The 26,689-nt window shown below is 39.8% G+C and overlaps 1 protein-coding gene across 2 annotated transcripts in view; it reads left to right on the top strand.

Moving 5' to 3' along the window:
* Positions 1-26,689, top strand: part of LOC124302986 (calponin homology domain-containing protein DDB_G0272472-like) — a 100,360-nt gene that overhangs the window by 12,231 nt on the left and 61,440 nt on the right. For both annotated transcript variants that reach the window (XM_046759624.1, XM_046759623.1), the window contains exon 2: positions 262-351. In XM_046759624.1, coding sequence (XP_046615580.1) covers positions 318-351 — 34 coding nt within the window. In that variant the 5' untranslated portion in view covers positions 262-317. The remainder of the gene's footprint in view (positions 1-261; positions 352-26,689) is intronic.

The raw sequence follows: 26,689 nt of genomic DNA, 5'->3' as shown, positions 1-26,689 counted from the left end.
GGCAAACTTAAATAATCTGGGGAAGAGCTGCACCTCTCCGCTGCAGCTCGGTACAGTTTAAATATTGACAGGACACGACACGTGACTCAAACAGAAGGCCAACGGCCGTTACGGTTCCCTCGATCATTTCCTTTCGATTTTCGAAGCCGAGAATCTCACGAACCCTTTTGCTTTATAACGATCGGATGCTACGCTCCCTCGATAATTCGTAAACCACGATCCGGAAAAATTGCAATCATACGAACACTCTCTATTTTTCAGGCGTCGGAAGTGGCGGAGCGACGAAGAGGCGGCCTGGATCCATCGACGCGTTAGCCATGAACCTGGTGCCGCACGGAATATTGTTGCAGGGTAAGTCTTATATGTTAAGTACTTATATGTTACCTACTTGTATACTAGAATTACTCTGTGAAAGACGGATGTCACGCTGCCGAGACAATTATTCACCTATCCAACGCCGTTTTACCACATTTTCTACGGATGTTCATGGTACTCGGTCTCAGGTGGACTGTCTCACCTATCAGCCAAGCAATGTTTTGTTTTCCTTTACAGAACAGCGTTAACGTGCGTATAGTTAATCGTTTCACTCATGCTAAACCATTGCTAATGATCATCAAAAATAAAATGACTTTCGGCGGGTTTTGCAACCTACACAGTGACACTGTCCCCCCACTGCAGGCGAAAAGCCCTGACATTCGAGCATTCGCATTCGGTCTCATGGTCGTAATTATACACCATTTGAAACTCGTGTCATGGCAGTTAGTGACGACACTTTGCGTTGGTCTTTCATGTACAGTTAAACACGTACAGTAGGTACGATTCTCGAGTCCGTTACGAGCACGTGTGTCGTACGTTTCGGCGAGAAACATCACGGCTGACATATTTGCAGAGGATTCAAGAACGTTGAGAGCAAATCCGCACGTTCGTTCGGATGCAGCTGTCACGCGTGTGATTTTACGCCACGTCACGCTTGCAGAGCGAGCAAGATACATCATTTCGCTTTCGAAGCACAAAGGCGTGCGCGAGGCGCTGATCGTTTGTGAGAAATTCGTACCGTCATCGGGTCAAGAATCACCTACTTCAATGTTGACACTGACGATGAGCTCGATCCTAGTTGTATCCGCACACCGAGCTTAGGAAGGTTATAAAATAAAATCACCATTGCCTAATGCGAGAATCGAGCATCTCGTATCCAGTTAATTTCTTGACGCGATAGGTGTCAATGACTGGCATTCGACTACGTGACGTGTAGTGTACAGATTCACGAGTATTGTCTGCCTCCTTGAGAGAGAGATAGAGAGGGAGAGAAAGAGAAAAAAATAAATAAAAATAACGACGGAGACGAATTCACACGTTATACTATACATTACCTCTGGCTGCCAGATCAACCGCAGATTGCAGTTGCGTAACTTTTCGCTTCTGAAATTCGCGCTGGTTTCAATAAGAGGATGCAACGAACAAGAGCGATGATTCAATTCGATAATAATCAAGTCCTGGGATCTCCGCTTCCACGCTTTGATATAGTTGGATTTCACAAATTTATAAATTAGTTGAAAAACAGCAAATGATGTATACTCGCAGACGAAATCTGTTGGGTGAATAACCGCAGGGAACGAACTTCACTAGTGGATTTATAACCTGGTCCTATCGTTCTTGACAATCTATATTCTAAACAGAGACGACGACAAGGAAGTGCGAAGTGTTACACATGCCAGCCCTCGTTAGGTTGGGTTACGTAATTTGGCCGTTTTGACAAGGACTTTGCGGTTGACACTCGACTGGTACCGGACCAGCTGCCGGCCGGTTTAACGCACCGAATTGAACCTGGAACCTCTTAAGATGAGGACGAATACGTCAAGTCTTGGCGTGAGTCCGGAGAGGAGTCTCGACGTTGTAACGAACAACGACTAACACTAATTTCCATCATTCAATCTGCTGAAAATTATTTCAAAGATGCCTTAGCACTTTGCACAGGAGTACGATTTGTTCATTGAACCGAGCCATTACTATGAAGTATTGATTTTGTTCGGATAAACAAATTTGTTCAGCTCAATCTGTGCATATCCCTACACAATACGTATTATATGTACCTGTGCAACTGAGGCGTATGAATTATATCTAATTAACTAAATTCTCCGACCACGTTGAAACCAGATTTGAAAGTAAGTCTTGTTTCGCACCGTAGTCGTGAATGGGCTGCTTACACTGCCAGACCGGTAGTAGATATATGTAGATACGTACAAGCTAATAGAGTAAAGCAAGTCGATTATTGTGAAAAAAAAACAGCCTTAGGTGAACTGATCGTAAAACGTGTAGCAACGAAGGCATGGATATTAATTATCGTACCTTAAAATAAAAGGACTTGGTCGTTGAAAGACATGAAATTCGACGCGATTTCTCGTAACAGCTTTTCCGAATAAATGAAGGATTTATAAAATAAGGACGCGCTTTGTCCGGCGTTTCTCGTTCATCTCAAGGGACAGCGTTTTTCGACTTGACCTGGTTTTCATCCAGTCCCTCGTTCGGCGATCGACACATTTTACAGTTCCACACACGTCTCCACGTACGAGATATCCGCGTACCTATATCTCTGGTCATCTGTTCACCGGGTAGACAGCTGTTGGCGCATGGTGAAGTGGGGGAACGTAATTAGCTCGGTGGAGTTTTCCTCATCTCGCTTCCGGTCCGCTGCACCTCTCGACACGAGCGAGTCATTATTATTCAAGCCCTTTCGCCGGAAACGGAAACCCTCCATTACTGGTCGTCTCGAAGATTGCAGGACATTCTTACGGTTTCTGGCCACCGCGTCGTCTGTTATACGTTGCACGCGTCTGCGCTCCGACCTTATTTTTTTTGCCCGTGAACCGAGTCGCTTTCTTCCACGCAATGACAAACCTCGAGGTCAAGGGTCGCGAAAATTATACAGGTTCTACACACCAATTGAACAGCAAAAAATCGTTTCGCATATATCTTTGTGCAGTGATGAAGACATTATAAAATTAGAATCGGGCATCAGTTTTTCACTACACTTTGATATTACGAAACACCGTACACATTGACCACTTTGCAATTATACTGTACTGGTTATTTCTCTGCCTAGCGTTTCTGCACTGCATTCGCAGTTTATTTTCGTAACAGTCGAAAGATACGATGCAAAACTGCAGAGCCTTGAAGGATAGGCCGATCGAAATGGGACCGGAAACGTTTTCTTATTCCACCGACAATAGGCTTATTTTCAATTATATTTTTATACTTTATTGCCACTTAAAAAGAGTCATCTCTTTGTTGCGAAATGGATATTGTTGGACAAACGATTAACAAGAACAGAAAAGTTGGTCCAGGCTGCAATTTTTCCAGTCTCCAACCAGTTTGAGAAATTTTTCAGAATAAGAAATTAACTTTGCAACACGCCGAGTTTAATTTCTTCGCAAAAAACATGACGGGTTCACTGATCGAGCTGTTTTTCGTTCACACTCTTTAATAACCCTCAGACGAGTTTTTTCCCGGTTCTGTTACAACAGAAATTTTGGGATAACGAATAATGAGAAAAAACAGAGGATACATTATTCGTACTCGCGTACATAGTTTCTCGCTGTCAGTTGAACAAATAATGAACATAGATGGTTGTCGAACTGTCGTGTCTGCCGTCCGCTGTGTTGGTTAATATACGCATGCCTAGCTAGATTCGCCGGCTGTCAAATAGTCGCGTGTTCGGTGCCAATAAATATTCAATGATCACGCCACGAATGGAAGAATGAACACGAACATCATGATGCGGTAGGTGAGAGCCTCGCGTGTTTTCTTCCCTGCTGTCTGCCTACAATTACGATGTGCAATTACACACGTGTATAGTAGTCTATTAGTAGGCGTATACTATTATACACTGTATGTATCAACCATGGGATTAATCCGAGCGGCAGATCGTCCCGAAGATCAACGATTTTTAGATGAAAATCTGTGCCCTGTGAATGACAATTATCGTCGTGTGTACGATAATGCGTGTGTGGGTGTGTGTGTGGGTGCATTTTTTTATACTTACTTTGTAGAGGCTGCAGCACGTGTTCGGAATTGTTTACCGTAAACCAGCTGATTTTCATTCCGTGAAAGACAAAGCACGAGGCAAAGATTTAACGATCGAACCGCGGCATTCATCGTCTTGTCGTATTTCGCAACGCGACAAAAGCCGCAGGATATTTGCACAATGTCTGTTCGGGCTGACAGCCAAACGTGGAAGAGCATATCGCAGGCGTGCTTGGTATGGATGGATATTATTACATCACTGCACGGTTAGAATTCGTAGGCGCGACGATCGAAGGGATGGAGTAAATAGAAAGTGCCGAGTTCTTTAACTTATTCGCAGCTGATGATGACGAGCTTACGTGTACTTGAAGCACTTCGCTTCTTCAATCGAAAACTTTTGCTCAGTTTCATTTACTTCCCCACCCACTCAATCGGTTGTATCATGCTCTGTAGAAATGTCAAGTGGCCGGAAATAATAGACGCGATGTGTTTTTTTTACATCGTTACTAAACCTTAGGTTCATTCATCCACACCGAAATTATGGCGTTGCATCGCTTATGTCTTGGAAACCATTCAAGCGATTTGTGCAAAATCTATTTCACCCCACGAGTGTTTAGCCCTGATCCTATTAAATTCGGCATCAAAATCGCGAGCTTTCGAATGTTGGTACGCAAATAAAAAGTCAGAAGAGCAATTCGACTCGATCGTTACAAAAATTATCACGCTGGTTTCATTTCTCGATGCAAAATCTGAACGTTTTTTTTTTTTACTCCTCGAATGAAAATCGTGGAAGAAAAAGTTTGGGCGATATGTTTGGCCTGAATTTGAGTTTAACCGAATTTAACTCGGTCCTAGCAAAAGTATAAGTAATTTGGTAAGCAGACCTCGTCGATATTGGCTCGTGACGAGGTGAACTGTGCCCTAAAAATTATTCCAGTAAGTCAACTGCAGAACGACATCGTGCAGCGCAATTTCATGCACGAATCCAGCGCATAGTTACCCTATACATATATATCAGAGATTTAGTATTCTTAGTGGATCTTGGGCACGTCGTTCGAGTTAATGGTAACCGTTCCCTTCCCCGTTTCCTAACAAGTCGTAACGATAATACGAGTATTGCACTCGCGTCGCACGGCGAGTGCCGGTTTGATTGGCCCAATGTAAGCTGCATATGCAAATCTACCGAGCGCATGTATAAGATCCCTCAACGAAAGTAGACGTGAGCTAATCGTGCGAGGATGACGAGGGATGGGATTTCGAGACGGTTGGATCAAATTGCCGTAGGGTAGGAAGGAAAATTTTATTCCATTTATCGTCGTCAGATTCGTCGGTCAGTGACAAGATATCGTGCTTATATTACCCATCTTTTTACATTTGAAATTTTTCATTAGTATGCCAGCTGCATCTTTCATTGAAATTCAAATTTATTTTTTTCTTCCTCTTTTCTCTGTATACACATGTTTTTGAAAATAAGTATTATACCTTGGTTACGTAGGTGCTCGAGAGGACTTTTATCACTCGCTCATTGTCAGTATCGTTTGACAAATAAAAACCTCAACATTTTAGACGGTAGATGCATTTTATTCACCGCGTTGTAGAGTCGGAAGTGAAACACTATACTTTTTCTTATTCAGGAATTGTATGGGCAAGTGTAAAAAATATTTTTTTCATCTTCTGCACGACGGAAATTGAGATTGAAGATGAACCGCTCACCTCAATACCCGTGATTGTCTACAGGTGTAATTGAAGAGGCAAATTTTTCAACGTCAGTCACTCGAGATTCGATCCGTAATGCAAAATGTCATCTCGTCCAAGTTTATACACACGGGAAACTTATTCGACCTGTGCCTCACGGTATTCGTGTATGTACAACCTATTATAGCATAGACTCGATTTCCGCGCGTGGGTTAAAAAATATCTAAACTCACCGCACGTCTCGTTTTAGCCTATAAAAAATCCACAAGGCACTCCCTTGGCAAGGCAATTTCGCTGACACGGTGGCGATTGTTAAAAGATGAGCCGCAGCTCTTTCGATGTCACAAATCGCTTCGAACGATGAGGCAGCAAGAAATAAACAGATGATTTTCAGACCGTTTACGGTTCGGCCCCAAAAATTCGTAATTTTCAGAATTTGTCTCGGAGAAATTTACTTCGCGCCTAACGAAAAAAGGGGGAAAAAGTAATCCGAGAATAAAACGTAGGTGATATTTCTTTACGATGAGACGGATTTCAGAACGTGGTCTGTCGGCTGTCGTGGAATACAGCTAAATTTCGTTGAAACAAATTCCTGCGGTCAAAATTAATTTTCCCATCAATTTACGCCGGTGTGTATGGCTATATTATACGCGCAGACTTAATGTTTAACCCTGTATGGCCGAGCTTCGAGCCAAGGTTGCACTTTGCTCGAAATCCGTTTTGTCCTCTGTATACCGACTAATCGTTACAATATGAACAATGAACATACGATACTTTAGTCACGGTCACGGCTCGCTGACGAGCAAACGTTTCCAATGCTATAATATCGATGAATTTCTACAGCTAACCAGATTCGAGTCGTCTCATTTTTCAATAGCGCAACTGTACGTAGCTCGATATTTTATTAAATTTACAGCAAATACGTGAGTTAAATTTTGTCCCATCTATTTATACAGACTCGGGTGACATCTCACGGAATTTTCACAATTTCATACGACCGTACGACACAGCCTTGAGAATTTCTTACCTGTACCCGGAAATCACTTGTTTTGTCGCGGGAATTTTGGTAATCCTTGGACGTACGGTACAGGTTCAAATGTTATCTCCGCCAAAGATCTTCCGCGATGAATGTAATGAGTAAACGGAACGGGAGAAGAATTAAACTTGAAATTCTAGGGAAGCGTATATATGGTGTATTCCATGCCAAAATGATGTTCTTATTTATTTATACATCAGTCTTCGTTCCAAAAATCACTGAAAAAAGAATTCTCACGATATCTCAAAAACTACACTGACTTCGTTTTTTAGGGTTTTTCTATTTCTTACCGAAGGTTTTAAATTTTTCATCTTGATAATATTGACATCATTAATTAATTAATCCTTAATTTTAAGGACAATAGCCGCGGGATAAAAATAATTTCCAACTAAAATGATCTCGAAATTATTGATATAAAAAATTTCAATAAAATTTTTCTCAATACCTGAATTAATATTGATGTCAACATCGTTTAAGAATTTGTAAAATAAAAAAAGGAAGAAATTTTTTTTGCTATTTTTTATCACGAGGAGCATCGTTTGTACCAAAAGCTAAATTTTCAGTACTAAATTGTTCGAGGCTGGTTGATTTGTCATGGAAGGCCCCATGTATTATAGGTTACATATATAGATTGTAACTTTCGTTCGCGAATATCAGAGCGTTGAGCTGTACATATATTGAGAAATGCGTTTCGGCCATTAACCGTCGAAGCAGCGTCGAGGGTCTTTGCGTTAAGGAATGCGCAGCGAAGCAAACGAAATTATCTAAGCTGTGTAAAGAAATGTAGAAATATGAAAACGAAATATACACTTGCATTTAATTTATATGTAGGTATTCATAAAATAATACGCAATTGTGTTCCGTGTGTATTTAAATTTAAACAGATGACTTTCATCCTTTTTATCCAGGAGCATGTTTAATTCCGGCGGTAATTTTAATTCGCATTTTTGCCAACGTTTGTACATTATCTATAACACATGTGAACCAATCTCTTCCACAGATGTGAACAATCAAATATTGTAAAATATGTGCTAAGCGATCGCGTTCAAAGGTTAATATAATTTTTGCTCCATTCATAATCGGCTTTATCTTATTTTTTCCTAGTAGTAATGTATATACGTATGTCTATCCCTTCGCTTTTCATTTCGTTATTTACTTGATTTTATTTTACACTAGCCGACCCGTCCCGGCTTCGCACGCATGACTTTTTCTTAGATCTACTAACGACCGATATTTTTTTAATACATTGTCTTCACGTATATCCAACCATTCGGTTAGCGCATGCCGCTAAAGCAATCGAGCAGTGCTTTATCTTCCGGCTTAATTTAAAAATATTGAGTATTCGAACTGAAAACTTGTTTTTATCAAAATAAATTATGGCCCATGTTATTCAGGGACAGTTTAGCTTTTTATTAGTGAAAGAATTTTTAAAACCGGTTTAGTAGATACAGAGGATACCCCCTACATACAAATAAACAACAAACAAACATTACCTCTTTATAATATTAGCATATATTATATTTTATTTCATCGTTGTGTTACTTTTGTTCGATTATGTTTCTGTTTATTACGGTGACTCTTCGTGTTGCCTTCCGGGACTTGTCCCAATGTAAATAAATTCTGATTCTAATTCTAATTCTAATTCTAATGATTAAACATTTTACCGGTAATCCGGAGTATTAGAAATTTCAATTTGTGTTATAAATTGATTAATATGCACTTAAAGCTGCGGTTTAATGTTCAGTTCTGCAGATTGATGAAACCGGTCGGTCCGGGAAAAATGCCTGTAATGTCCCCCCCCGCCCACGCTTTCAATATTCAAAATGTTTTTTAACTTTCCAATCTCAGCTATTTCTCTCTTTTTAATATTGACTTAGTGACGATCGGGAAACCACACGCGGTACCGAGCATCTGATTGCCATGCAGGGTGACGGATGTCTGCACGAACAAAGAAATTCGAACATCGAAAGAAAGGAATATCGAGAAAGAAAAGTCACGTACCGCAGGAGCGTAGGGAAGTAATAATTTTTCTGCACCGTCCGCGTGAGATGGCATTTTGTCTAATTTTAGAATCATTTATTCCCGACAAAGAACGGCACTCGGCGTATTTGACAAACAGATTTCTCGTTGAAAGCAAAGCTGTGATTCGATCAGGAAACAATTTTGAGGCGCATAGTTTTAATCTTGCATTTACGTATTCTTATGAAATCAAGTTAACAACTTCTACTGCAGCTGGTTACAATTTTAGCTACAAGTTTATCAGCAGGGGATAAAAACGGTTTGAATACAAAGAAAAAAAAAAAAAAAATAAAAATAAAAAACTGAAAGTAACGAATTATCAGTGTCAGAATCTGTCTTCAATTCAATTCGTGATTACTGATAATTTGTAAAAATAACTTTCAGACACTTTGAATCATCACTAACGTCGCTGCCGTGCTGATCGTATTCACTATAATCTGAGAAAATACAATGTCAGTGAATTAGCTGAATTTTTGCAAACGGTCACAACGATCGTACCGTTTGAATCCATTGTAAGTCAGATTTCGCGTTACATTCGTCTCGTTCGCCTTTTTTTCCAATCTTAAATCCATTCCTAGTTTTACCCTCGTTACCGCATCGCCCACTTTCGTACGAGAGGTCGATTCGGTACGACCGGCACGTATGAATATTATCAAACCATGCTTGTACAGCTGCAGAAATCGACGCAACTGTCGACAGACAATAAAGATAGATTTAGCACTAGCCTCGTGCCGATCGTTGAAACGGCAATTTAAATAGTAAGTCCGGCAACTCTGCCACATTCGTATTATATAATAAAAATTATATATAAATATATGTATATGTTTATTAATATCATATAATACATGTATATTAAATTTGACATGTAAATTATACATCTGCGGCGCCTGGAAAATTAGTTGACAACGCGTAACTGAGCATATTTTTTAAAGAAAATATCGATCGAACATGTTCCTGTAGAAGGATTTACACGATTCTGGTGAAATGTGAGATATTGATGAATAAACTGGCGCATTCAAATCAATTTTTCACCGCAGTTTTCTATTGCACTATTTTAGAATAATGGCAGTAACTATACGAAAAAAGAGTAATGGGAAACCTAAAATCCGGACATGCTTGTTTGCAGTGATGTAGTGGAGGCTCCGTTTAAAAACATAAAATCCCGTTTTGAAATACAGGAAATTGGTTTAATATTTTTTTTTAACGCACCTTCGAACATCCGCAAGTATCTTGGATGTAATAAATTGCCTCGAGCCGTTGGTGTGGTAAAAAGAATTGGAAAGTGAAAAGTTGTAGATAGCGAAGTAGAAAAACCTGGACGAAAGGAAAAAAGGACGAAACCGGGAACGTGCAGTGGCATAGACAGATAGACAGATAGATAGATAGAGGTTTCTTGCATCCGCAGCGACGTTGGACGAGTACATAACGATAGAAAATTAATACAGGATACAGGAAAAACGGAAACAGATTACGTACGTGCAGGTAGAGAAAAATAACACAAGACAGGTAAATTAAAAAAATTAAAGAGAAGAAATCAAAGCAGATTTCAGTGGAGTGTAAAAGGGATGAGATAAAATAGAATTAAAGTTAGAGACAGCAGGTAGAGTGAAATGAAGAAAAATACGAAATGTGAGAAACGAAAAATAAAAGAGACAAACGGTTACCGGGAGTAATGTCAGAGGATCCGTTGATACATCGCGTGTAATTTGAGAGGATGAGCTCTGCCGGGGCAGCAAGGGGCGCCCGTTAATTGCCTTGACGAAGACGTACGCCGTGGGCCGTCGGTCGGCCATCGCGACGGCGCCCGTCGTCATGAATCCGTCAGCATCCGCTTATAAACCGCGTCTGCAGCGTACAATCCCGAGGTCTGGTTATAAAACGTCAAGACGACGAGCCCACCGGTAATCATCGCGCCAAGTGAATAACTGCCTTTGTCTAGGACGCCCGCGCGTCAATTCCGGATTCCTCCGATTCGGCTGCAAGCTCTGGAACATCCGCAGCATCAACGCTCCGGCAGATTTATGCCCTCTTTCTCCGCCGATCCTCGCAGACCGAGCAATCCTCCGTCTGCGTTGGCGTGACCTCATGTTTCGTCGCCGAGTTGCTGGGTCGTTTTGACGCACCTAGAAAAACGTCTCGCCGTTTTACAGGCAACTGACAATAAGTGTTTAGCGTCCGAAGCTGAGCTAAAAACTTATAGCTACTCGGGCCGAACAGATTTTATCACATATTTGAAGAGAAGATGGAAAAAATAATTCGCTGGTACAGAAAGTTTCAGTTTTAATGTATACTTACAGCTGTGCGTTTTGGCTGTCGAAGCAAGAATTTTCGTTACAGCAGAAGAGGTTAAATTTTCTAAGCATACCAAAGATTGGATGGAACAAACCCGTTAGCTAAACTTGCAAAATTTTCCTGTCGCGAACAAACAAACGCTAAAATTTCCTGGTCAGCGCAATAGTTTTTTTTTTTCTCCACGAATCTCTTTATCTGGAACCGATACTCAAGTTGCATAAATTACCGAGGGTAGAAAAACGTCAAGTACGAAACGTTGACGTGCAATTCTACATTTAGTCATTAATTTTTCTGGCTGCGATGCAGGTATGCGTGTCTGCAACACGGTCACGTATTCTACATACCTGTATAGATATGCAGATATATTACACATTAGAAAAGTGAAAGTCCAAAGCTGTCAGGACGCCGCAGCAGGGCGGAATGATCGGCGACGCGAGATTCCTTGGCTGCATCCTCGACCTTTTCTGGGGGACAAGCCCATCGTTGCGCAACGCTTTAAAGCTGTTCAATTGAAAACAGACGGTCGTTTAACCGTCGTCGATGACCAGATTATACTTCCACAATAAATTATCCTTCCTCGATATGTTTATACCCGTTTCAGGGAGTTTAGGGTTACCTTCAGACGAGCTACATTATATCCTTCCTCCCGGAAACTCGATAGTTATCAAGGTATCCGGTAACGATATAGGCGTAAACGAGTTGAAGAACCGTCGAGGAATTCCAGCCGAATTTTATCATTACGTAAGATATTATAGAGCTTATTCGCGCACGCACAAACTGTCATTCGGAAAAAATTCTATTTCGGATCGTTTCTGCGGTTTTCTTTCAAAGCACGTTACACATTATCAGTATAGCTGTTGCAGGGTATTGATTTCTGTATTCTCGAATGATTTCAAATCGATGACACAAATTGTAAGCAATTCGAACAGGTAGTCGATTATATAATCATACCTGAAATATTGGCCGTAGTTGATCACCGTTGTAATTTTTTTTTTATTTTTTTTTTTATTGTTGCATTGAGACGATCGCAAATCTGCAGTTTACAAGTTTTCGTCACACATATCAATTTCATAATTATCTTCTAATCCGCAGTAAATATATTTTATACAGGTTGCCCCGGAATCATCGTTATGTTTTTTGTTTTTTTATTCTCCGTTATTGTTCTTACAGTGTTTCGCATATCGAAAGGCAGGAATTTTTTGTTGGACGCATTTATTACAAGCGATTGGATGACGCAATGTCCTCCCAGCGTTGCGAAGGCTCCGTGTATGAGGATTTTCGCACGCCACTCTCAGGTTCTCGGCGTAATTACCTCGGGTTACCCGAGCGAGGAAGCGGACCGTCGAGGATGGCACTCGTCGGGTTCAGGAGAAAGGTGCAACGTGTATTTCTCCTCCCCCTTTTGCCATCCTCCCCCCGCCCTCTTGCCCTTTAAACTCTTATAAACGTCCCGACAGACTTCCTCGTCTTGTTATTCAACATTGGATTCAGCTCTTCCGTGAATCCGTTGGCCTGTAGATGGATATACATGTACGCGGAGCTGTGACGAACGATGGAAGAATTGTCATTGGAGTAAATTCCGGCGATAACATGTTTTTATAAATCATCTGACAGCAATTGCCGCGAAGCGTTATGAGCAAATATTGCTTATACTTTTCCCGACGTTACGGAACCCGGTATGTACTTGCTTCTGTATTATTTGAAAAATGAAACATAAATCAATCAAATGAAGTCTAAGCTGCAGCTGTCGAAACTATCTCCGTGTAAATCTGGATCATTAATTCACTCCAATGAACAAGTTATTGCGATGTACTTTCTTGAATCGGTGCGATCGCAACGCCGAGTGCCTGCAATAGGTATGCGTACTTATACATATTCAGCGTCAGTGATGGATCTGATTTCAAAATTGCAAAAAAAACAACCGTCTCTCGAATTTTGGTTTTAAAATTTTGCGGGGAAAGGACTAAAATACTGTTTTTTTCTTGTACAAATTATGATCGGAATCATTTTTTTTTTTAAAGCGTCGACAGAATGTTTGGTGGGTTCTGTATCTAAATCCAAAACCTTACTCACAGTGTAACGAAAGTTTTGTCTCTAAAAACTAAAAGAATTTCTGAGCGTTCGACGCGCACGTTCAAAATAAAACCTATCGCGTGTATGTAATTTGTCAGTAATTATCAGACAAAACGGAAGTAGACTCGGGGCTAAATGTACTTACATCGTCGAGTCTGACTTCAAAAAGTGAAAATTTCCCATTGATTTTCCTTATTTTTCGCAAAAAGTATGACAGAGAAGAGGATTCTTGATGGTTCTTGCTGTGATTTCACAACACCGTGAATGTGTGTTATACATGTAGGTAAATTGGTATACCTATAGTCTAGAGAATACGTGCAGGTGATACGGGAGTTGCGTACGGAAAGCGAAATCCAAATCGAAATTGATTCGCTTTCCTGAAACCGAAAGAAGCGATTGCTCAACTTACCTCGGCCGTCTCTCTTCGTACCTCGGATCGCAGGTTGTGCGAGACTTTGCTCTTTCTCTTTCCTACAGCCACACCTCGCCACTTTCTTCCCAACTTACCATGGTTATGGATAAATGTGTATAAGGACTGGATACATTTCGACGGCATACCTACATAAACACATTTACGTGACTGCGATCGTCTCGAAAGCTCGGAGGCGAAACGAATTATAACAATATTGATAACATTAGCTACACATGAATAATTTTATTAATTCCAAGCTGATCAAGCTCCGTTTCATTGTATATAATACGTGTGTGGTGCGAGATTCTGTGTGTGCACAAGTATTGTACAACTTGTGTATATTATTTCAAGGCTATTAGTAACGAAATTGATAATTCACGCGTGCAAATTGAGACCCGCCTAAATCAATAAGCGGTATATTTTTTCATATGTATTACAAGCGGTGGGAAATCGTTGAATTTAAATCACCTATGGTTGTTTGAGGAAAGGTAGAAAACAACAGCAACAACTACACATTTACATACCGCGGGAAAAAATATCTCTATACATATGTATACAATGTATATAATGTATGTTTATTTATCATAATTCGTTGAGTTCGCGGAGATGAGCAGCAAGTGCATTGCAGTTGCGCAACCATTCGCTTGCCGCGATGTCTGATGAAGGCGGCCGCGTTTACGAGAATCCGAGTTAAACCTAAACGCTGTGCAGGTATAAAGCTGCAATGCGTATATAGCGAAAAGTTTCGCGAAATGAGGCAGCTGCAGCTCATCTCCATGGGTGCAACGGCTAGACCAGCGTCTCGATCTGTGGGAAGGTATTTCAAGCCGAGTAGCGGGTATAATGGCGTGTAGCAATCGGTTCGTCTGAATCGATGCGGATCTTGGCCGCGTAAATGGATCGCTAAGCTCGGTTCTGCAGGCGTTCAGGGTTACATTTCGCTCTTGGATAATTCATATATTTAATTTCTATTAATTCGGGGTTTGTAAGGACAATTAACAGGTCTGTAAGGTGAAATCGTTGCCGGCTTATCTATCCCAGTAAATAATTATAAACGTCTGCGCGCAAGGAGGGAGGATTATACGTAATCACGCGCGAGGAGCATGTCGCTTTGATGGCGTAACGAGTGAATCCTGAACGAGTAACGATATAATTTAACTACGTAGTAACAGTCTGATTGAACAGGTGCTCCTTGGGATGCGTTACCGAATTAAAATATTTCACAGCGCGCGCACGGTGTGAACAACGACTGACGTGAATCGATGTACTTAACCATGCGACGACGTACTTAAAAGAAAATCCGACAATTTCGAAAAGATGACTCTGCGCTGATAATCGCACTTTTATTCACCGCGGTGAAAAAGATACGAAAATATGGATTTTAACTGTGTCGCGGTAAATTTTTCGAATGAGAGTGGAAAAAAATATTATTACATATCATGTCAAATGTTACTTGATCCAGTTCAAAAGGTATTCCGAACTTGGGATTGTTGAATTACCGAAGGGTTAAAATTCAGAATGATTTTATGTGATACTATCGCATGATCTCAAGACGATTTATCCCAGAAACTTTCACAAATTCTGTCCGATCGCGGTTTGACCATTCAGAAATTTGAAACGTATCGGGTTTTCGACATGTGAACTGATCGAGGTCCGGTGTAGTACTTGATCTGAAGTTTCGTCAATCGAAATGGTGGTTCTTATTTGACTTTATGCTGTAACATTTTATGGGCATTGAGAAGAAGAACCGGGCGATTTAGAAAAACATTGAACGAAAAAAAAAATTCTCACCATTTGCATCTCAGCAAGGAAGTCCGATGCTTTGGCTTGTTCCATTTTTCTGCATTTAGCGAATCGTCGAAACCACCTTTTCTATTTACTCAAACATCAGAGTGTGGAATATGATGAGGAAAAAAGTTATAAAAATGTGGTATTACACCTCGTAGCATTTAACACGAGTAGACATTTCGGCTGATTCGCTGTGGCTCGATCATTCACCTTACGGGTTGAAGGTTGCGAGTTAATCATGGACTTTATAACGACGTAAAAATGATTTCTGGCATACGAAGATGCGCAGCCCTTTCAGCCTGAGAAATTTCTGTAAGAAAGTGAGCCAACACCTCGGTTTTCACCCATGTTTGGATAAACATTTCAGTTACCTAAGTAAAATTTTAAACTTCAATACGATATTATAGCTACTGCGCTGCTCCAAGGTCAGTGTAGAGGGTAAATTTACAGTTGGGTGGTTCAATTTGGCACGTGGCAGTTTGTTATAGCCAATTATAATTAGACTCGTGGTTCTGACGTCAGCTATCCAAGTTGCCTAAACCACCTGAATAATCTGGATTCTTTCAACGAATGAACGAAAAGTCAACATTTGGTTATAAAAGTTATTTAACGCTGTGATCGTCTTTCCAAAATCATATCAATTCCTTAATATGAATGACTCTTATTGTTAGAACATTTCGTCGCAAAATGTATCAATACGATATTTAAATCTATACAAGACGACTTTATAGCATGTTCTGAACATTAATTACAAAGTTCACGGTTCGGTGATTAGGTACATCGGCTAATAAAAACTCTGACAATGAAGTGTCCGAATGGATATTACATTGGAAATCAACCGAGAAGTAGAAGCATGAATATTAATTTCATCGGTTTATTACCTATCTTAAATTATAAATTACCGCCAGCGATGTTGCGTCATTGACCGATCCAGCCGTCTTCTCCAATGCAACTACCGAAAGCTGTATCACCTCAGCTACGATTGGTGCTGAGGATATCGACTTCAACTCATTGAAAAATTAAAATGATGTCGATGTTTCTTGGGTCTTGTTGTGCTTATATTTATAGAATCTACTGTACTGTGTATACTTCCAATTTTTACTTCACAGAATAATTAAAATAATACCTCTTTCTCTTTTACGTATGCTCTATAATTATTTTGCACAAATTCCTACCAATTCTTGGCGCACTTGGTCAACCACAAGGTTTGCAAATAAAAAAAGGCATGCATTTATTGATTGAGTAATAAATTTGAACAAATTTACGATAAAACGAAAAACTTTGACGGAATTCTCTGTTGGAACTGTTTCTACATCTTGTTGCGATGAGGGATCTTAAGCGCAGGGCCCAACTGTTTGTTGGTGAGTCTATTCCTTTGTTCGTATCATTTCTAAACTAAATTATAGCAACAATAGCTTTTGCAAGTTGCGTGCTCAACATAAGCATACATATAAAAATACAATGAGTTTTCATTATAATGGAAAGATATTGTTGTCAACTTATCGTGTCGATAGTCTGCCTGATTCATAGTCGCTATAAAGGTAAATTTATTCCATGCTGTTAGCAGTGTCACCTAAGAACTACGTTCGCCGATTCCAGCCCAAAATCCCCTGAAGAGATGAATCGACGAAATTGTTATGTCTTCGAGACCTAAAGTTCCTTCAACTCTGTCCGGACACTTTTACAGCCACCTTGTAACTTGCGTCACTCTTCTTATCTCTACTGTGCTAGTTGCAAACGGCACCAGCTAAACTGAATCTAGCCAGTCTCTTACATGGTTCCTCCAGTATACTCACTCTCAAGTCATCTTTCATTCGGCCAACATGTGAATTCGCCTTCAGTAAAAATCTTCATTCTAGACATAGGAACATTCTTTACTATTATTAAATGCATTTTAATCTAAACGGCCATGTGCTAAACTGTTGTTTACATGCATATATTTTTTATAAGTATGTTATATTATTGTAAACGGTAAGTGGCGTTGCGAAACCACCGATGAAAAGAGTTTCACGCGTGAACTGATTGAAAGTATATGTCAAATAGAAAAATGGCAAAGATGGAAACTAGAAGAAGGAAGTATATTCGGGATGCGTAATATGTAACATGCTCTTTAAAGTCTGGGAAAGGACTGTTTGCACAATTTTGTTGGTTGACTCGATGACGGCAGTGATTCAGACGGTTGATAAAACGGCTGATTCAAAGAGTACGATTTACAAATCGATGATGCATAGAAAGCTATAGTGTGAGCACACCTTTGTTGCAACGTGTACTTTAATAATTTTTATACCACCTACGTCGTTCTTTTAATTCACCATCAGAAACAATATGAGACTCATACTTGCTCCAAATCTTTCATTATTTGCAACATCTGCAACAGCCATCTCGGCGTTCGAGTGAAATACTTTGGTACGATTCATGGCTTACTCCGCATGGAGTCTGCGGCAGATTTTCACCTAGGGCTACTTCTACAGCCAAAGTCAGTTCAACCACCGTTAAAGTTGACGTCACGACTGTATCATCCCAGGCAATTGTCATCGGTGATGCACATTAAACAACCTGAGTGTGTATTCTCTGTCGGAATAATTCTAAAGCTAACAAATAGTTGATTAGATATTGATGTATCGATGGAGTACACATTGAGAACTATAATATACACATACACCTCTCAAATTGAACATGCATTGTGTATGACGTCTTTTAAATTATACAAATGCTATATCACCAGTTAATTTGAATTATGAACCACTAAATTATTCTTGTTGTGTATAATATTACTATCGAAATAAATATCGTATGTACTTTGAAAAAGATCGTAATGAAAGCCTCGATGTATCTGAGGTTCCACTTTATGCTAAGATATTCGTTCCGTGTTATATAACGCACCTTTACTTTTTCTCAATCATAATATCATCGATTGTTATGCCACTTGTCTTCTGCTAGTTTGAAGTCGTTTAGTACATGTTTTGATTATAATTTTGAAATAAATTAATTCACACACAACGCCATTATTTTGACGGTACCCTGCAATTAGGATTGGTTTTTTGGTCACATCGAAGAACGATCAAGATCGGAAATTGATATTTCCGATTCAAACCTAATTTTTTTCTGAAGAAGAATTATCTTGACCTTGGAGATTTGTTGATTAAAGTTTTTCTTGGATATGAAGGTCACAACTCAAAACACTTTTTATCGTGTTAACGTTTCGGCCCTGGTGGGGGCCCTCCTCAGAACAATTTTATTTAAATATCTGTCACGAACAAAATAAAAATAAAAATGATATACAAATAGGTTTGACAAAATAAGACATATTGATGTAACTGATATGCAAGGTGTTGAAGAAGTATAAAAGAGAGATTACCTCATATGTGATAGCACTTCCAATTAAATAATGCGTGTTGATAATTAAAAATATAAATAGAACAAATAGGCAAAAACGACAGAAAACAAAACCCACTGCGTTCGCGACGCGTAACTCCCACGAATTCATATTTATAGTTGGTTTGTTGAAAGAATAAAATGCACAGCCGTTATGGTTGAGTCAGAGCACATAAGCACAGTGGAACGTCTAATGTGTAGTGGGAAGAGGTCGATCTCAATAGTTATCCGAGCAACGCAGAGTCAACGGGTTAGACAGAAAAACAAAAAATTTTTTTATGTTAAGAAGGTAAAATCGAGAGCAAGCTCAGTCGGTAATGGACAGAATTACGATGGTCGTATCACAGAGGTGTAAATATTGCTTAGGTGTTCTATGTCTTGTTTACGGTTGACAGAATTAGGATGTGCTACTATATTGCACATTTCCAACAGAAGCCTATTATAATACAATGGTTCGACATCAATAATACTAGCTTGAGAATAATGAAAAAGAGTGGTCGAAATCGATGGCATGTCTCGTCAATGCAGTATAATTATCCTCGTGTTCGTGGATGTTGCGTCTATGTTCGGTTATCCTGGTGTGTAGTTGTCTACTAGTTTGACCTATGTAAGCCTTGTTGCAATGATTGCAAGGTATTTTGTAAACTACACCCGAGCGATTGACCAGGGGTAAGGGGTCTTTACCCGAATCGAACATCGAGGATATATCATGTGCACATTTGCCCACAAATTGAATTTTGTATTTGGAGAATGTTCTATTAAGAGACTCAAACAGACCCGCTACATAAGGGATGGAAATATAGTTTTTTTGAATGGTCTGTGTAGTAGTTGCATCGAGATTGTTGTTAGGGCTGGTAGATGCCAAGATGGAATCATATTTGAACTTTATATGTTTGTTAAGCAGGCGAGAAGGATAGTCGTTCTTAAATAATACCTGCTGAATCAAGGACAAATTTTTATTGTGAAATTCCATGCTTGAGAGTCGGATCGCTCTGTCAACTAAACAATTGATCGTTCCAATTTTGTATGATTTGGGATGGTGAGAATGGTAATTTAAATACCTTTGTGACCAAGTAGCCTTGTGGAACCAATCAGTTTTAATGAGCTGATTGTCATTGATAATCAGTACATCTAAAAAGCTGATTTGGCGATTAGACTCTAATTCGGATGTAAATTGTAGTCTCGGATGGAAACTATTAAAAACTGAAAGCATATCGGCGACTTTATGCGAAGGGACAGCTGTAATTATGTCGTCTACGTATCTGAAAAAGAATGAAGGCTTGAAGTCTAGTTTATTAAGACAGTGTTGTTCAAGGTCATCCAAAACCAAATCAGACAAAATTGGAGAGAGCGGTGAGCCCATAGGTAAGCCAAACGTTTGGGCATATATGTTATGGTTAAATTTAAATATGGCAGCCTTAAAACATATTTGTAATGCTTTTAAGAGTTCATTACGTGGGACCGGAATTTTGTCCACCAGCTGATGCCAGCGCTTGTTGATGGCGTTGATTGCCAGATCTTGTGGTACATTAGTGAATAAGGATATAACATCCAGTGAAACTAAAATATAATCAGCTGGAAGACGAAGGTCCCTAATAGCATTCACCAACGCAAAACTATCTCTTATCCGTGACAAAGGTGGTATGATGTTATTACCTATCCATTTACTAAGAAAACGAGCCAAATTGATCGTCGGACTATCGGTGAAGGACACAATGATTCGTACCGGTGTATCAGGTTTATGGATTTTCGGTAGTCCATAAGCTCTAGGTGGTAGGCAGTCCGTTTTAGCAATTTGACGTCTTAGTTGATTAGAGATGAATTTGCTATTGACCCAATCGGTTGTTAGTTTTTTTACTTCTTGTTGCAAAGTAGAAGTGAGATCATATCTAACAACTTTATAAGAATTATTGTTAGATAGTTGTTGCAACATTTTGGCCTCGTACATTAGTTTGTTCATAACAACAGTCTTGTTTCCCTTATCCGCTTTCAAGAAAAGCAAGTCCTTATTGTTGTTTTGGAAGATCTTGGTTTCTTTGATTTTTTTGTGAAGGACATTCTTATCTAATTTTTTTCTCCCAAAGTACTGATAAAAAGAAGGCCTTGATGTTTTTTTCAAATTTTTTCAATCATTCGTGACCGATATATTAAAATTTGAAAAAATGTAGAAAATTCCAGGAACGTACAACAACATTTGCAGCGCATTATTCGCGTTACAAAATCCAGTTTTGAGAAACATCAATACGTCTGACTTTATGAAGCCAACGTATCTATTGGACAGGATTCCGGTAGTCGGGTAATGAATAGAGTTCTTGTTATGTCGTACGGTGCATGCTGCAAATAACTGGCGATACAATGGGCATCGCAAGAAATGCGAACAATATATTTGTAAAAATTTCGGTACTTTCCAATCAGCATATTGTCGCCTAGTGTTCATGGAACTATGTCTAGTTAGCTAGTTGGATAACGAAGTTATCATCACATGATGATGAGTATAATAATTAATCAGAAATAGTTGGGAATGGTGGGGCAGCGCCAGCCTGTGGGGCAAGACCGCAATACCCAAAATAAGAAATGGTTAACTGGCCGCCGCTTTGCCAGTTAGCCAATTGTTTCTGCGTGGCCGGTGTTGCACTACTAACCGGCGCTGCCTCACCTTCCCCAAAGTTTTGTTTGAGAAGCAACCAAGATGCCACTGACAGCACGTAAAATCGGGGTGGGTTAATTTACGCCTAATGTCGCAGTGCGTAAAATTGAGTAATTCGAAAGCACGCACGCGCCGAAGGAAGTCCTCGTCTGTAAAATAAAGTATTTCAGTAAAGTATATAAGGTCAAAGTCAATGTTGTTTTACCGCACTGTTCGGAAATGGGGCACTTTACGCACACTCCACGTGCAGGTATCAGAAAATCTAATTTTCCAAACAAGTGTTGGAAAAAAATTCCCATCTAATTCTATACCCAGAAAAGAAATTTATTCGCTAGAAATAGGGATTCACTTGGTCGACCATAATATTTTGATATGAGATTGAAATATGCAATGAATAACTGGGCTAGGAAAATTTATGATGAAGCAGAGCATTTCTGAACGAAATAATGCTCATCGTTGATATTGGATTTCGTTAGGCCACGTTTCTTTCTGCTAGTTGATTTCTAACATTCTAATATTGAATACCAAGAGAAAAGTGCAGCACTTTCGTATCTCTGGTTCAAACGAGTATAGGTAACTAAAAGTAAATTAAATAAGTTTTACGTGAAGTAAAAATAATAGACCAATGAATTTTGTATAATAATCAACTCATTGTATGTAGCATCGTCGTGATACAAGGTCGCTATGAGGGTGAATGTACACTTGCGTGGCTTGATTTCGCACGTGTCGAACATGTGTGGCCAATAACCATCAGAGTCTGCCTTGCACGTATCAGCAAATAGTGTTAAGCATACCAGCTGAGTACTTGTTAGTATAGATAAATCAACGAATTTTTAACATCTCGGTGATTAAATATATTGAATCGTAGAATTGAAACCCGAAAAACATGTTTGTACTATATATAAATAACTAAAATACCGCAAGCAGCGTGACGTCGCAGGATTAATTGAGTAGAAACGGGCTTACTTACCAATGTAAATTTTCACCACAGTTTCAACAGGAATATTTTACTGTCAAATGATGTTGATTTCGAGAGGGTACTGCCAATTATTTCTGACATGAAGCTCATTTCCGTAACTCGATTACAGCGCTTTATCGCGCTCTTAAAACAGGGTTCACTTCTATACCACTTGCGGTTTTTTCCTGCATAATATGAGAACCGATGTAAAGTTTATCCGAAATCCTTATCTGCACGATTTCTAAAATTCATCTGCAAGTATTTTTCAAATCGGACCGAAAAAGAGTAGGCTTGATCGCTGTAGCAATGTACAATAAATTATTATAGATAATAACGCTAGTAACGCTACTGTAACAATACTGAACTCTATTCAATATAAAAACAGCGAAGAGGAAATTGGTAATACACTATTCTCAGTAGAATAAGCGTCAAGCAAGTAGGTATCCCTAGTGGTTTCGTCGCATCTGTCGTAAATTATGAGGCGATTACTATCAGTAATATTTAATTACCTATCACGAAAATCTTGAATTGACGACTGTTTCCACAGAAGTAGCAACCGCTAGAGATATGATGTGATGCATGATGTAGATAAATCGAAGGAATTTTTATACCTTGACGTCAGAATGCATTTGGCGTTGAAAATATAAATAAAGAAAACATGAATTTATTCTGCATGAATCGCTGACACTTTCAAAAGTGATGCCGCAACGTACATTCAATGGAGCGTCACGAATTTCCGCACACTTTTTAATGAGTCTGAATTATGATAATATGTAGGAATAATGTATTGGAACATATTTATTGACTTGCCAGTTATAGATTTTTCTTATTTCGTAATATCGATAATTCTTGTAATCTGGTTTTGAAATTAAATGTACCATATTAATTTTGTTACGTACAATGTTTTGCTATTTTTGGTACACTTTTGGAAACGGTAATCATATCTACACTCAGATAAAAACTATAAGCGTTTAGATAAAGTGTCATTTTTTGCATTCGCCAAAATAAAGTTATGAAATAACTTACCAGTAATATGGTGATAGTCCAAAGAATTGTTAACACAAAAATCGTGTGACTGAACTAGATGTTCGGATACAGAAAAGCTAGTATACATGCGACAATAAAAATATGTACCATCGACGGAAGCAAAGGTGGATGGATTCTATACATCTTAACCAGAAGAAACACTTGAAAATTTATCAAGTTTTTCTTGATACATAAAGTATAAATTCTGTTACGATGAAACAACATCATGCGATCAGAATTTCGATTCCTTGTCCCTTGACGACACGTGGACAAAAATTATTTGTCGGTGGATTAAGTTATTTAGAAAGGAATACGTCTAATTATAATTGCGATGATTCAGTTAGGGCTTGTATTACGGACATTGGGATCGTAGAACTGTTTGTGTGTCATATATGATCTGTAATTGAATTCTTCGAGTGCGTTTTGAAATTCATAAATTCAATGCCTTAAGAGTAAGGATAACAAATATTCTTGCATCAGATCCTTTCATATGGCACAATATAAGCCCACTGTAGAAACAGTACGTCTGAACGTGTGGGGATCAACCCAGGTTCATCAAACGAAAAAACATCTGTATGTTCACGCTTCAATGAGCATATAGCTGCATAAAAACTCGTGGTTTGCGCTGGGAACGGCAAACTGGTGATCGTCGGTTAAGAGGCAATATGCCTAATAAAATCTTCATATTGTTGGCACTCTTGGCCATAAGTGACCAGTCCCAGGCAAAACCGTCGTTTTGGAGTAGTATATTGTCCACGGCAAGTAAAGTTGAAGACTCGATAATAGGCTTATTGACCGGAAGTGAAGATTCAGATAATGAAGGTACTACTACAGAAAGTGCAATACTTGACTACACCACAATTATAGAAAACGTAGTTGATGATGTGAGTGAAAAAATCGGTCAAACCACACCTGAAGCAAGTATTTCAAGCGAAAAGTGGATAGATACGACAATTACGAGTTGGCTTCAATCTTCGTCAGAGAAAAATTCGTTCACGAAGAACAGGCTATCGAGCGAAAATGAAACAGTCGACAGACCGTCGTCAGAATCAAGCTATACTGGTTCGAGCCAAGCGACGGAGGAAACGAAAACTAACACAAGTGATTTATCAGATAGAACTGATGCCAGCACGAGTGACGAAGTAGGCGAGGAAATTAATGGAACCACGTCTGAAGAAAATATTGAAAGCCAAGAATGGATAGATACGACTACGCTTCGGCTTGAATCTTCGTCAGAGGAAAGTTTGCTCACGGAGAACGGGCCATCGAGTGAAACTGAAACAGTCGTCGATTCTTCGCTAGAATCACAGGATGCTGGTTCGAGCCAAGCGACGCAGGAAACCGAAACTGGGGAGAGTAATTCATCAGATGGAACTGGTGTCGGCACAAGTGATGAGGTAGGCGAAAAAATCGATGCAACTACGTCTGATGAAAATATTGAAAGCCAAGAATGGATAGATACGACTACGCTTCGGCTTGAATCTTCGTCAGAGGAAAGTTTGCTCACGGAGAACGGGCCATCGAGTGAAACTGAAACAGTCGTCGATTCCTCGCTAGAATCACAGGATGCTGGTTCGAGCCAAGCGACGCAGGAAACCGAAACTGGGGAGAGTAATTCATCAGATGGAACTAGTGTCGGCACAAGTGATGAGGTAGGCGAAAAAATCGATGCAACTACGTCTGATGAAAATATTGAAAGCCAAGAATGGATAGATACGACTACGCTTCGGCTTGAATCTTCGTCACAGGAAAGTTTGCTCACGGAGAACGGGCCATCGAGTGAAACTGAAACAGTCGTCGATTCCTCGCTAGAATCACAGGATGCTGGTTCGAGCCAAGCGACGCAGGAAACCGAAACTGGGGAGAGTAATTCATCAGATGGAACTGATGTCGGCACAAGTGATGAGGTAGGCGAAAAAATCGATGCAACTACGTCTGATGAAAATATTGAAAGCCAAGAATGGATAGATACGACTACGCTTCGGCTTGAATCTTCGTCAGAGGAAAGTTTGCTCACGGAGAACGGGCCATCGAGTGAAACTGAAACAGTCGTCGATTCCTCGCTAGAATCACAGGATGCTGGTTCGAGCCAAGCGACGCAGGAAACCGAAACTGGGGAGAGTAATTCATCAGATGGAACTGATGTCGGCACAAGTGATGAGGTAGGCGAAAAAATCGATGCAACTACGTCTGATGAAAATATTGAAAGTCAAGAATGGATAGATACGACTACGCTTCGGCTTGAATCTTCGTCAGAGGAAAGTTTGCTCACGGAAAACGGGCCATCGAGTGAAACTGAAACAGTCGTCGATTCCTCGCTAGAATCACAGGATGCTAGTTCGAGTCAAGCGACGCAGGAAACCAAAACTGGAGAGAGTAATTCATCAGATAGAACTGATGACAACGCAAGTGAACTAACCACTAGAGCAGATTTCAGAGTGAGCGAAGCGTCTGATGAAAGTTATAATGACATTAAAACGGCTGACGAAAGTAGTGCTGGTTTCACTGGTTCCTTTGAAGAGAATAGTGAAACTGAAAGTGAAATGTATGAAGATATTGATGACGGAATAAGTGAATCATCTGTCGAACGTGATGACAGGACGAGTACAACGTCTAACGAGAGTCACGATGGTATAAGTGATTCGTCTGAAAGAAGTGCAATCCGGTTTGATGATTCATCCGACGAAACTAATATCATACAAATTGAGCAATCAGATGAAAATGGTGGAACGACGGAACAACTTTCGGACTACAGTGATGAGGACGGAGTGGGAACTTATGTTACAAGTAAAACGGAAGATGAAACGATAGAAACAGTGAGTATTAATAACAAAGTAGAAACAAACGAATCAGCCCATACCGGTGAAACAGCTGATGGGTCTGCGGAATCGGAGGAGGCAGCAAAAACAGCCGATAGCACGAAAGCTACGAGCCTTAGTGCAAATCTAGAAAATCCGACCACATCGACCATCACGACTACAAGCACCGATCCCAACAACATGGATTCGGACATTGCGACCAGTGAAGTTGAGACACTATCATCAGCGACGATTATTGTCAACGATCTATCCTCAACAAGCGAATCTTCTGAACCGACCGATAGAGGTTGGACGGATTCATCCGAGAGAATTGTTGCCGACGCTCTAACTTCAACCACCGAACCCTCCGGAACTCTAAGCCAGTCAGAAGCGGCGACAGATAACGGTGAATTGTCTTCGTTAACCGAATCGATTGACAAAGAAACCGATGTATCCGGAGGAAAAAAAGCCAGTGATGAAACATCAAACAACATATCTACTATCGGAAAGAGCATAGCAATAACAGAGAAGACTCCCGTCAGCGTGAACC

Source organism: Neodiprion virginianus, chromosome 4, assembly GCF_021901495.1.
Source record: "Neodiprion virginianus isolate iyNeoVirg1 chromosome 4, iyNeoVirg1.1, whole genome shotgun sequence".
Taxonomy (NCBI): domain Eukaryota; kingdom Metazoa; phylum Arthropoda; class Insecta; order Hymenoptera; family Diprionidae; genus Neodiprion; species Neodiprion virginianus.
The sequence above is the reverse complement of the archived record's forward strand: the minus strand, read 5'-3'. Positions and strand labels throughout refer to the sequence as shown.